The 12,345-nt window shown below is 45.7% G+C and overlaps 4 protein-coding genes across 4 annotated transcripts; 1 reads left to right on the top strand and 3 right to left on the bottom strand.

Annotated features, from left to right (window-relative positions):
• Positions 1-148: 148 nt before the first annotated feature.
• On the bottom strand, positions 149-2,289 carry C8R40DRAFT_1095650 (FAD dependent oxidoreductase). The gene is made up of 7 exons (XM_046227710.1): positions 1,931-2,289; positions 1,857-1,871; positions 1,509-1,810; positions 860-1,459; positions 764-802; positions 603-712; positions 149-548 (listed from the first exon to the last, which is right to left on the bottom strand). The coding sequence occupies exons 1-7, from the start codon at positions 2,259-2,261 to the stop codon at positions 434-436; spliced, it is 1,512 nt and encodes a 503-aa protein (XP_046088411.1). The 5' UTR covers positions 2,262-2,289; the 3' UTR covers positions 149-433.
• Positions 2,290-2,357: 68 nt separating this feature from the next.
• On the top strand, positions 2,358-2,753 carry C8R40DRAFT_1168656 (polyketide cyclase SnoaL-like domain-containing protein; the record flags this gene model as incomplete). Its single annotated transcript, XM_046231228.1, has 1 exon — positions 2,358-2,753. One exon carries the CDS (start codon positions 2,358-2,360, stop codon positions 2,751-2,753), a length of 396 nt encoding a protein of 131 aa, XP_046088410.1.
• A 1,559-nt stretch (positions 2,754-4,312) lies between these two features.
• C8R40DRAFT_995149 (uncharacterized protein) lies at positions 4,313-4,771 on the bottom strand (the record flags this gene model as incomplete). Its single annotated transcript, XM_046236761.1, has 1 exon — positions 4,313-4,771. A coding segment is annotated over one exon (459 nt), but the record flags the coding sequence as incomplete, so codon positions are not given.
• A 15-nt stretch (positions 4,772-4,786) lies between these two features.
• On the bottom strand, positions 4,787-5,266 carry C8R40DRAFT_1040496 (uncharacterized protein; the record flags this gene model as incomplete). The annotated part of the gene is made up of 1 exon (XM_046223921.1): positions 4,787-5,266. The coding sequence occupies one exon, from the start codon at positions 5,264-5,266 to the stop codon at positions 4,787-4,789; it is 480 nt and encodes a 159-aa protein (XP_046088408.1).
• Between the last annotated feature and the right edge of the window lie 7,079 nt (positions 5,267-12,345).

Here is a 12,345-nt window from a genome sequence, read left to right as displayed (position 1 = left end):
CTATTCCCGACGAGGCCAGCTTGGATCAGGCCACTACGTTGTCCACATATGACCTTTTTAACGGTACTAACAGGTCGTCAGGTAATTGGATGAACGGATCGACTACAACTGTGCCAGTGGGCGGACGGCGAATGAATCAGAACGGCAGAACACAGTGGTGGGCCGGAGGGACTAGTTTGGTAGCGGATTTTGATGCGGAAATTGACATGAGATAAGGACACCTTATTTGTTTTCAACGAACATAAATATCCTACATATGTAGTGTAAAAGAATTGCAAAAAGAAATATCGTTCAGATGGTGTAGACATGTTCTTTGTACAAATGAAGTTCTCTCAACACGACACCATAATGCTTCTATTTCCTTGAGCGGAGTAAACATACAGTGGTGGCGATGTAAAACAGTACTGGTAGAACGGTACCCCAATGTCGATATTCAATTCTTCTCCTGACTCCTATTTTTTGTGAGATACCTTTTGGGCAGCCACTCAGGCGTAGACCAAGATTTATTCTGGATGGCAGCTGTGATCATATTCGCGATGGCTTCGGCGCTTTGAAGAAACAACGGGTGAGCTAGCTGACAGAAAAATGCACGATAAACTCACCAGGAGAAAGCCCTTGGCATTCCGTGCCCGCTATACCCTGCGGCGATATATTGGCCAGCAAAGATACCCGAAGTAGCGCCTGACTGTAAATGCTCAACGACCGGACCAACCTGGGAACAGAAGATTAATCATCGCACAATTAATATCGAGTGAGTACATACGAACGGGTCAGCCATTGACGTATATCCCATGATACCTGTCTGAAATTACAGCAAGTCAGTCCACGCAATTCCAAAGAGTAAGATAGCAACCCTCACCCATTCCATTTCCGCGTCTTCACCTTTATTGAACATATGCGGAAACGTCTCGGGAAGAAACGCACGTAGCTCTTCACCAAGGGCGGTATTTACCACCGAATCATCTGTCTCGTATTGCTCAAAAGCGGGACCTCCAATGTGTCGCCCACCTCCAAGAATAACCACAGGATTCTCTTTCTCGTCCTCTGGGCCATGATCGGAAATAGACCCATTCACTGGTCGCGGAAACCAATAGTGGTCTAAGCCACCCCATGATGCTTTCCAAGAATCGTTCACAGGCGTAGCAGCCCGCATGACAACGATCTGTCCCCTCGTTGGAATGATCCCACTCGGACCGCCAAACTGGGGAAGCAGATGGCTAGCATAGCCGTTTGTGGCATGTAAGACATGCGAGCACTTGACGGAACCGCGAGGGGTGTTGACGCTCCAGATACGTGAGGAAGATAGTGGTGTGACGGAAGTAACGGGGGTATGTGTGTGGAGGGAAAGAGAGAAATGCGGAGTAGAAGAGTTTGCAAGAAGATATAACTGAGTAACGAATTTAAGTGGCCAAAAGTTGAAAGCTGGAAATTTGACGGCAGAGTAAGAGGCACCATAGATCTTTAGAGCATGAAAATCAGTTGTATTGAAATGAGAGCAGAATATGTACTCTGTCGACATCCTCTTCGGGTAACCATTCAACATCTCCTACATTCAACCCTGCTCTACTGGCAGCAAGATACTCTTCCTTGAGCGATGCGTATTCCTCCTCCGAAGAAATGAGCATCAAATGCCCACCGGCAACGAGGTCGACGATATCGGCTAATTGATGCTCTTGGATGATTGAAACCATGGCCATGGCGGTACGATTCTCGATCTGAAGCGACTTTAACGCTTCAATGGTCCCATATTTTTCTTCGTATTCTCGGTAGTTAAAGAACGAATACGGTGTGAGATGTCCCCCATTACGCCCTGTTCTCTACATTAGTATCTCTATGAAGAAAGTTATCACACTGACCAGTCGCTCCAGAGCCTATCCAGAAAGAAAGAAATAAGTCGCTCCTCGTCCTGAAAAGGCTTCGCAATGCTAACAAAATTCCCTTGCTTCCAACACAACAGCTTTTACCTCCAGAGATAATCCTTCCAAACCAAGCTTTTCGATTGCTTTTGCTAGGTGATAAGTAGCAGATATACCGGTCATCCCAGCACCAATGATACAGACATCAGCATCTTCAGTTAAAGGACCTATGCTGCCTTCATCCCCGAGTAAATTTGCACCAGGAGTGTCGATCCAAAAAGATTTACTTGCATTGGCAACCGGAAAACTGGCAATCGGTTGAAAAGATAGAGCTTCTTGTGAGTTGACTACAGAACTGCGAACTGAATTTTGGAGAAGTGAAAGAATTAGCACCGCCCACAACATCGCTGATGGGTACAAACAGTGGCAGATAACACGCTGAGCGTGAGAGTGTATTCAACGCAATGATCGGCATTCACTAGCTCATTCACTCTCATCTCTATGGATATCGGAGCTCAATACCGGCGATATATCAGCTACCTCAATGAAGGAAGAGTTCACGATCTCAGTGATTTTGTTCATGAAGAATTAATCTACAACGATGAGCCAATGACTCGAGCCGACTACCAAAATTACATCGCAGACGATTTCGCCCGCATTCCTGATCTCCACTTCGATATTCACCAACTCATAGTCAGCGATAACCATGTCGCCAGCAGGCTTCGATTCAACTGTACTCCGGAGGCAGACTTTCGTGGCCATGCACCGAATGGGCAAAATATTTCTTTCGTAGAGCATGTTTTCTATCAATTCAAGAACGGTAAAATTCGGCAAGTTTGGTCGCTGTTGGATGATCGAGCCATTCACGCTCAGATGGAAAAGGAAAAGACCAATTAAGGTTAATGAAGGTTCGAAATGACTGTTTATTATACAATGAAGTCCAGCCTCAAGTCCCGCGTTTTCAGTTTGCTCAGCCTAGAAACTTGGATATGTAGTGGGTCTTGAGTACAAGCAATTTTTAGAAAAGGCCTGGGTGATTATGCCTCTCCCATTATCCATCTCTTGTAATGCTGACAGCATCGATAGATACGAATACACGCAGTCACAAATTATAACTATTATGGAGTCAAAAACGGAGGAGGAAGATCCACTGTAGGTGATCTACTCGTGTATATGGGTGGAAGGGTATCTTTCGAATTTTCTCGTCGAGGAGAGGGATTCAAGATATCAGAGTCTGATCGAAAAATTGGAGCTGGCGAAGACATCCTTGGGGACGACATGTTTCCACTCCCTGTTAGCCAGGCGGGTATCTGTACCCTAGAAAAATCGGAATCGTATCCATATTGTTCGTCCTCCACGCGTCCCAGAATTGGCGTCTGGGCATCTGACTGGGATCGTTGAATGCTCACCGTCGAAAACCGAAGCATGTCAACCATTCCTTGCGCATGAAGCACATAGTAATCGGCACTGTCTTCATCCTCATTGTAACGTTCTTCTTGTGCTAAGGCCCCGTTCTGATTATGGAGTAGGCTAGTTCGAGAAGGGGATAAAGACCGGATCTGGCTCCTGCGCTGCCGTGAAAAACGGGAAGAGTGTGATACAGGGCGATGTGTATTCCTTCGCGTTCCTAACAACAACATGGAACTAGTTTCTGGTGTTGGTGGCGTCTTGGGCGTTCGAATCGGGGGAAGTAGTTGGAACGCGACATCGGGCTCTGAGACATAACTGTTTGTGGTCGGGGTAGTAGCGTTATGTGCACCACGGCCAGGTGTGATGATTCTCCATCCAGGAATTACCTTTGAATTTCTGATCAACAACATCATGCTATTGCCATGGTTTTAGAGGAGCTCACCTTTAGTAAGGGCTTACCACTCACATGTGACGACCCAGCTTTTCCCGGCCGAGAAATATAAAGGGAAATTTCAGGAGCAATAGCCGAATTCCCCTAAGTAATTAATTATCTTTCCCCGGCGCAATTGATTAGATTTCACGCCTGATATTTTGTATGATTCCCGTTTGATCTATATCCTATATATCTCAAGAGAATGATCATATTTCCCCTAAGATAAAGGATGTCTTTCCCATAAGATAAATGATATCTTTCCCCTAAGATCAAGGATATCTTTCCCATAAGATAAAGAATATCTTTCCCCTAAGATAAAGAATATCTTTCCCCTAAGATAAAGGATGTCTTTCCCATAAGATAAAGAATATCTTTCCCTTAAGATAAAGGATATCTTTCCCATAAGATAACTTTCACATTGCGCGCCTGCGATTTTTTCTATTTCCCGTTTCGCGAAACCAATTAACTTTAAGCGCCCAGCTCTGGGCGGCTAGTACCTACATGTATATATTCGAAGTACCACTAGAGAGAGAGTACTCTAACTAATTCACGTCTCACTCATGCAGATACAGAAGTTCTACAAGTATTGCTCGGGTATCTTATCTAGATCATAGAGAGGGAATAGCTTTTTAGACACATGCAACTTCTCTCGCTGGAACTCCAACAAAGACTCGAGGTAGCCATCTGCGAAAAAAGATACAGGCCATCCTTTCGGCGGTTTCCGGCTAGATATTTTGCACCTAGGGTCATTTCGAACTCTACGCTTGGTAGTCCTTCCGCTCTGAACAAAATGCATCTTTTCGACTCGAGGAACTTTATCAATGAGTGTGACGATTGTCGTTATGATGGAGTGGCGAAATGGCAAAGACATGGAGAGCTTCACAGCCTCCTCCAATTCCCGGTCATCGATAATTACCTTGTCCACACCGTCTTCATCCTCTGACATCCCCCCACTCCCCATTTTCGTGACTACGCGCAGGGCAAATGAGAAGAACTTTACACCATCTTGGTCGTCTCTTTTTCTGCACTCATTCACCATAACTACGCAGATCTCACAACGTACTCGCAATTTCTACAACATCGGGACTTATAAGCACAACGAATGAGAAAATTTATGCAAGAACCATACCGAATGCCGAGAGCTAATCTCTCCATTGTTTTTGATTCGAGATAGATGTGAATCGACCAATCGGTCTTGTATCTGTTGAGAGTTCTCTTTTGCTCCTAAGTTGTTTATGGCCATGGGCCTCCCCTTGATCACATCGAGATAAACACGATAGATTCGTTCGCCGAATAGTGCAAGCCAGTCAATTGGATCCCCAAACCTCTTATCCTTGCAACTTTTGACTATTTCCTCTGCATTCTTAGCCATGATATAAGTCAATTGCTGATTCCATGGCTGGTCTAGAAGATGTTGGGTAGTCAGTCCGCGCTTGTCTATGAGGGTATTGCGTATTTTTGGGCCATGAGCTTGAGGATTTTGTGTGAATTTTTCCAACCGGGCGTCTGAAACGCTAGGGCGAATGAAAAGCTGGTAGTTTTTGCGACCACCCAATGTTTCCCTCATGATACGCCTTGCTAATTTCTGGAATAGGTAATCAGGGACATTGGTTATAGATTGCAATCATCGTCGTTGCTTACATTCACCTGGTTCCTCTGTGCCGATCGTGACCAGTTGCTGCGCACGCCTTTCTGCGAATAGACCTTGACGACACGGCTCACATCACTTTCGACAGGATTGCCATCAGCATCCACATCTGAAGCGGACTCTTCGTCGGATGAGGAGCAGTTTGACGAGACATCTGAATCGCTCGTGCTTATCCGACGCTTTTTCTTCTTCCGCGAGGATTTTCGCTGGGACCCATTTCAGACTTGGACGATATACATGAAATACCTATTCACCTGCTCGGAATTATTATTGTCTGTATCGCTAGATCCGTGGTCAGATTCCACGATCTATTAACAGCAGTGAGCCTAGACGTTATCATTCCTCATTCCTACTGGGTTCACTCACAAATGGCGAGAATCTGTCCTTTTGCCATGGAGCTCTATAAGGTGAACGAGATGTACTCGAATGTGGAGATTGTTTACTGTTCGACTCATTTGAATTAACATTGGCTGATGCAGTAGAACGACTTGACTGGGAGCTGCTGGCCTTGGAAGATTGTGGCTGTCCCACAGGATCTGCCAGCTTGAAAGATGGAAACAGTTTCTTTGCATGATGCAATTCAGCATTGACATTGGCGCGGGATAATGTGCGATTTTTGCGGCTGGATAAGAAATGGCGACCTGCTGATTGTGTATCGAGCTCGTCCTGTTGAAACGTTAATTCATTGACTCAAATATGAAAAGGCGTGTTCACTTTGTATCTGTCACGTTCAGCTCGGAGTTTCTCATTTTGAGAAAGTAGAGTCCCATTGTCCGAGGATTCCTAATTCATGTTGATCAGGATGAATGACAGAAGTCAAGACTACAGAATATATGAACCTTAAGGGAATCTCTTTCCCGTTTGAGGTCCTCTACCAGTTGCTCCAGTGCTGTGACACGTCCTTGTTTTTGGGAATGGGAAAGTGCTTCTTGTTCATACTGCTCGCGTAATTTTGCTAAGTCATCTTGGAGCTTTGATGAATTTCCGTCTGCGAGGACCCGAGAGTTGAGCTCATCCCTCTCACGAGTGACGGTTGCGATTTCGCTTTGTAGGGTCACTAAACGCGTTTGGGTAGATGAGTTTGCGAGCTTTTCTTCTGCAAGCTGAGCTTGCGATTGTGCGAGTGAACCTCGTAAAGTTTGCAGTGCTTGTGCTCCGACAGATTGTCCGGTCTCTTTCTAGTCATGCAATTTCAGATCATATTTTAACGAGAGATGCAGGTTTTTACCTCAGTTTCATAGAATTGTTTGATTGAAACGATTTCTTGCACTTTCTCAGTTAGTTTTGTCTGTATAAAGTTAATCTGCCTGGTTCTTCAATTAATGAGCGAGTCACTGAATCTCATACCTGGAGCTGATAGTAATCCGTTTCGAGGGCATCGAAGCGGGCCTGAAGCAAAGATAAGTATTGTTTTTGTTAGAAGAAGGTCCATCTGAGTACCTTTGTTACGTGGTTCGTCTGGTAGCCGAGAAGACGTTCACGGTCTTGAGCGGCCGAGGACTAACAGACAAATGAGCCGATCTCAAGGTTCCAAAGAAAGCGAACATACTTTGAGTGCGGCATTATCTGCTAATATCTTCTCTATTTCGCTTTCGTCGGGACGCTGAATATGATCAACGAGTGAACAGTGAACAGTGGACTTTGCGATAAAAATGCCAGTTATCTTACAGACACCAGATTTTTGATCCTTTGCTCGAGACCACGGATCTGAGCCGCACTGGCCTAGAGAAATCTCAGCAAATATCAGAAAATATTGATACCGTATTCCGCCTACTTCAATTTCCCTGTGGAGGTTGCCAAGGGTAGCTCGGTCTGCTTCGATCTGGGGCTGACAGATTGAGAGTGTCAATCTTTCCCATCTGTCGCGCATACATGGAAAGAACTTACTCTTTCTGCCGCCGCAATTTCCTCTAGTTTCCGCTTGTCTGCCTCAAGTGTTTGAATTTTGGAGTTGAGTGCTTGTGTATGCGCTCCGTTGTTTTCTTCCCGGAGCTTCTTCAGTGCAGCACGATCTGCATCAATCTGGGGCTGACAGTATCATGAGTTCAAACCTCGTAAGACAGACTTGAAACTCCACCTTGTCAGCTGCGACGGTTGCTTCAAGCCGTCGTTTCTCTGTCTCCAACCCTTGGATGGCAGATTCCAATGCCTGTGCATGTGAATCCTTCGAAGAGATGATTGCCTCTAAATCCTTGATTTTACCCTTGAGTTCACGAGCCCGTGTCTGCCCAGCCTGACACAGAGGTCTTGCGAAATGAGTTTTTGGGAGGGAGCGTACACTGAACTTACCTTCGTTTCGTCCCTGAGCTTCCCAAGAGCAACACGATCAGCTTCAACTTGTGGCTGGCAAGGGAAACATGAAACACTATGTTTTTCATCGAGAAATGCAAATATGCTTACTTTGTCAGCTGCGACGGTTGCTTCAAGCTGTCGTTTCTCTGTTTCCAACCCTTGGATGGTAGAGTCCAATGCCTGCGCATGTGAATCCTTCGAAGAGATAATTGCCTCTAAATCCTTGATTCTACCCTCGAGTTCACGAGCCCGTGTCTGCCCAGCCTGACACAGAGGTCTTGCGAAATGAGTTTTTGGGAGGGAGCGTACATTGAACTTACCTTCGTTTCATCCCTGAGTTTCCTAAGGGCAACACGATCAGCTTCAACATGTGGCTGGGAGGGTGACATGAACAATTGGTTTGTCATTGATAATGCAGATATGGTTTACCTTGTCAGCTGCAACAGTTGCTTCAAGCCGTCGTTTCTCTGTTTCCAACCCTTGGATGGTAGAGTCCAATGCCTGCGCATGTGAATCCTTCGAAGAGATAATTGCCTCTAAATCCTTGATTCTACCCTCGAGTTCACGAGCCCGTGTCTGCCCAGCCTGACACAGAGGTCTTGCGAAATGAGTTTTTGGGAGGGAGCGTACACTGAACTTACCTTCGTTTCGTCCCTGAGCTTCCCAAGAGCAACACGATCAGCTTCAACTTGTGGCTGGCAGGGAAACATGAAACACTATGTTTTTCATCGAGAAATGAAAATATGCTTACTTTGTCCGCAGCAGCAGTTGCTTCAAGCTGTCGTTTCTCTGTCTCCAGCCCTTGGATGGTAGAGTTCAATGTTTCCGTGTGCGAGTCTTTCGAAGAAATGCTTGCTTCTAGATCGTTGATTTTGCCCTCGAGTTCACGAGCTCGTGTCTTCCCAACCTAACACGGAGAGCTTGAATGAATGTGATACGAGTAGTGAACATTGAACCTACTTTTATTTCGTCTCTGAGTATCCCCAGGACAGCACGGTCAGCTTCAATTTGTGGCTAGAAGGACATAGTGTCAATTGCTGTGTCATTCACTGTGAAACACACCTTATCCGCCACCGCAGTTGCTTCAAGTTGGCTCTTCTCTGTCTTTAATTTATCGATATTTGTGTTGAGCAGTTCTATGAGCGAGTCCTTGGTTGCTAAATTGTTTTGCAACTCATTGACCCTTTGTTCAAGCTCAGGTAATTGTGCCGTCCCAGCCTAGTGCACAAAACGTGAGCATTCGTAAAGTCATATCGCTATCGAGATCCGGACTCACTTCAGTGCTTTCCTTCAGTTTCTTCAAAGCTGCGCGGTCAGCTTCGATCTGAGGCTGACGGTTCGAGCATTCATCTGTCAGTTCAAAATGTCTCTCACGTTTGCATTACAAGAACAAACCTTTTCTAAAGCTGCGTTTTGCTCCAACTTCCTTTTTTCCATCTCCAGACTCTGAATCATATCATTGAGCATATGTGCATGCAAGTCCTTGTCGGCAATTCTCTCTTCAAATTCCTTGAAAATTCATTACAATTTTCAGTTTCTATTTGAAAAAATAAATGTACCTTTTGAGCCGCCTCCACGGTGGCTTTGAGGTTGGCTTTTTCTGCCTCTAAAGCTTGAATGGCAGATTCGAGGTTGCGTGAGTGCGAATCCTTGGAATCGATACTAGCGTCTAGGTCATGAACTTTTTGTTTCAGGTTGAGAATGTCCACAGTTTGCGCCTGCATGTAAAGGTCAAAGTGAATGGTCGAGAAGATGTAGAGAGCATTCACTTACACTGTGTTGGTCTCCGAATTTCTTTAACATCATACAGTTAGATCCAACTTTATGTGACACAAGACCTGGGAGAGTTTTACCTTTTCTGCCGTTGCCACAGCTTCCTTGAGCCGAGCCTTGCCTGTTTCCAGCACTTGGATGGCAGTTTCAAGTTCTTGCGAGTGCGTGTCTTTGGTAACAATGCTGGCTTCCAGATCTTTGATTTGTTGGGTGAATCGGGAAATTTGTCCCTAATAAAGAACTTCAACTAACCGAGGACCAAACAAAGTGTTCGCTCACCTTGCTTTCGGCCTGCAGTCTTGTGAATGCTTTGCGATCTAATTCAGCCCTGAGCTAACAAAACTGTATCTCAGCAACGAATTCACGCCTCCATCTTTACATCTTTTGAGCATGGCTTACCGTTTTCTCCTTGATCTCGCTCTCTGCAGTGCTCAATTTAGCTGTTAGGATCTCGATCTCGGGATCCTTTGCAACAAAATCCTGAGGGACAGCTTTTCTGTGATCTTCGAACTCCTTTTTCAGTCGCGCAATTTCCTCATCTCGTTTTTGGGTTGCATTGGATGCTTCTGCCTTCGCAGATGAATGAATTCCTTTCAATTCCTCCAGTTCTTCTTTCAACCTATCTGAGTTTTGCTAAGGACGTAGATGAGTCTTATCAGCATGTTCATAGGAATAGTAGATCTACATACTCTGGAATCTGCAAGACTACGCTGAAGCTGTTTGTTTAGTGTCGTTAGACTCTCGATCGTTCTGCCTTTATCGATGACATCTCCCTAAAGGAAAGTTACATTTATGCCAAACGAGCATATGAACCAGGAAACTCACCCTCAGTTTACGTCTCTCGACTTCTGTAGAATCGACTGCTTGAGAGTTATGTGAACAGTTGGTGCTGTCAGTTCTTACAGCTTTTCCGGTTTTCTGTAGTGTTTTCTATAGTTACGTGGGTAAGTACGCATGAGCCACAGTGAATGAGAGTCGTACTTCGGCTTCTAGTTCGTGTTGCAGTTGTTGTATCCGTTCATCTCTTTCAGCTAGTTGCTCTTCTACATGCGCAGGTATGACTTCTCGTTCAACTACGCGTTCTACCACACGGACTTTGAACTTTGGGATAGCTCAGGTCCAGGTCTTCACACCATGAGAAAAGAAGTACTCACATCTGTCACCTTTTGCGGCTTCTCGTGAATGTCCTCCGCCTGGCTGGATGACTGATCGTCGTCGTCAGAGGATAAACTGAGCTTCCTTCGACGGTTTGAGGATATAGCTGAAGGGGTTTCGAGGTCGTCGTTATCGGGAATGACATTCATGGGCCGCCTGGAGATTAATCCTCTGCGGGTACGAGGGATCGCTGTCGGCACTTCAGTATCATTGGCAGCTGGCGGCGATTCAGATTCGTTGGTTGCAGGAACATCATCCATGGGATGATCCATACTAGTGTTGGTGGCGAACGTGGCACTTGAGCAGGCCTCACCGCAATTCACTGCAGTTTGGAAAGGACAAAGGAAATATTACATTCAAAGTAACGCTCATAGTCGGTAGTCAAAGAACGAGCGCTTAAGTACTACTGTTAATATTTGGTCATACGAAATATTGAAAGACTCTTATTTGATATTTTCTAGTGCGAGGTACAAAGTTTGTAGTCCACTACATTGATCGATGCTCTACCATGGCCAACGAAGTTTAAAGGAAGGAGGAGCGACGATGCCCTCCTCTTCAGCGACGAATTGCACACCTTGCTGAATGGTGCAGGAAAAGAGCGGCCTCAAATGAACTTCGGCGCGGCATAGAGGACAGCAGGTCACCAGGTGAGTTTCAGGATTGTGCGCCTTCATTCGAAGATCAGTGAGTCTGAGTTGACTGAGGCAACGCGCGCAGAACGAATGACCACATGGCAATCTGAGCCACAGGTACATTAGGAAATTACTAGACAATTACGACGAATACTCACACGTATGAGTTCCAGGCCAACTCATAACAGACTGGGCACTGATACTCCTTTTTCCTGGCAGTCGCGTCTGCTTCGTGTTGCATTTTCAAGTCCTATGGAATAACCTATCGTCAGTGGAACCTGTGGCTATGGATCATTGCGACTTACAGCCTTTTCTTCGCGGACTGACGCAACTTCCCGACGAAGCAATCTGACTTCTTCGGCCTGTGCATTCAGTATTTCAGACGTATAGTCAAGGTACGCTTGTACTTCTCCATGAAACTTGTCATCGGAATCGTCATCAGGTATGACATCCAGGGGAGCAGGAATAGCGGCGAAGGTACTGGAAGCGGACGCAGAGTCTACGGCAGTGGCATTGGGGATGTAGTCTGTTGAAAGAGATGTAAGGTTCATGATGTTGTTTCCCGAGGCTCGAAGAGTCCTGCTTCGAGTAATCATGGGGTGTTGGTGAACATAGAGTGCACGCGTAGCCTGGACGGTTGAACGACGCATAGTTTTGTGAGTGGCACGCCCTCGCGGATTTCGCCCCATCTGAGAAATTGAACGTCAAAATCGAGTGCGATCGCTCTGATATATACGAACTGGCCGTACCTTAACCTTAATATTATACTAATCGGGGGAAAACGCGTTGAATGACCACGAGGGTTTCTCATTGATATCGTTTGTTCCTTTCTTGGGGTGGCTGAAAGTAATCTGTGCCAGAAATCCCCACGTCCTTCGTTCCGAACTCGCATCCACTTATGCCTTCCAGCCAAACCCAAACTCACAGCGCATCTACTCCACACGATCACCCGACAGTCTCTGCTACTTCCCGATCTCTGGGTGATTCCCTCATAGACCCCATATACATCAGCGATTCGGAGGACGAAGGTTCTCCTTCTCCGAATGTCACATATATTAGTAGCGAATCTGAAGATGAAGATGATCACCTTTCGCAGGTATTTGGCAACAGTTTGTTTTTTGGAGTGGCATTGGTAAACTTGTATCG

The sequence above is a fragment of the Lentinula edodes genome (genome assembly GCF_021015755.1).
Source record: "Lentinula edodes strain Le(Bin) 0899 ss11 chromosome Unknown C8R40scaffold_10, whole genome shotgun sequence".
In the NCBI taxonomy this organism is placed as follows: Eukaryota; Fungi; Basidiomycota; class Agaricomycetes; order Agaricales; family Omphalotaceae; genus Lentinula; species Lentinula edodes.
Note: the sequence above shows the minus strand (reverse complement) of the source record. Positions and strands in the feature narration are given on the sequence as shown.

Coding starts and splice junctions, on each gene's coding strand:
- C8R40DRAFT_1095650 (XM_046227710.1), bottom strand. CDS start 2,261: ATGTTGTGGGCGGTGCTAATTCTTTCACTTCTCCAAAATTCAGTTCGC. Junction 803..859: donor AAGACGCGGAAATGGAATGG/GTGAGGGTTGCT, acceptor CTGTAATTTCAG/ACAGGTATCATGGGATATAC. Junction 549..602: donor ATGCCAAGGGCTTTCTCCTG/GTGAGTTTATCG, acceptor GTTTCTTCAAAG/CGCCGAAGCCATCGCGAATA.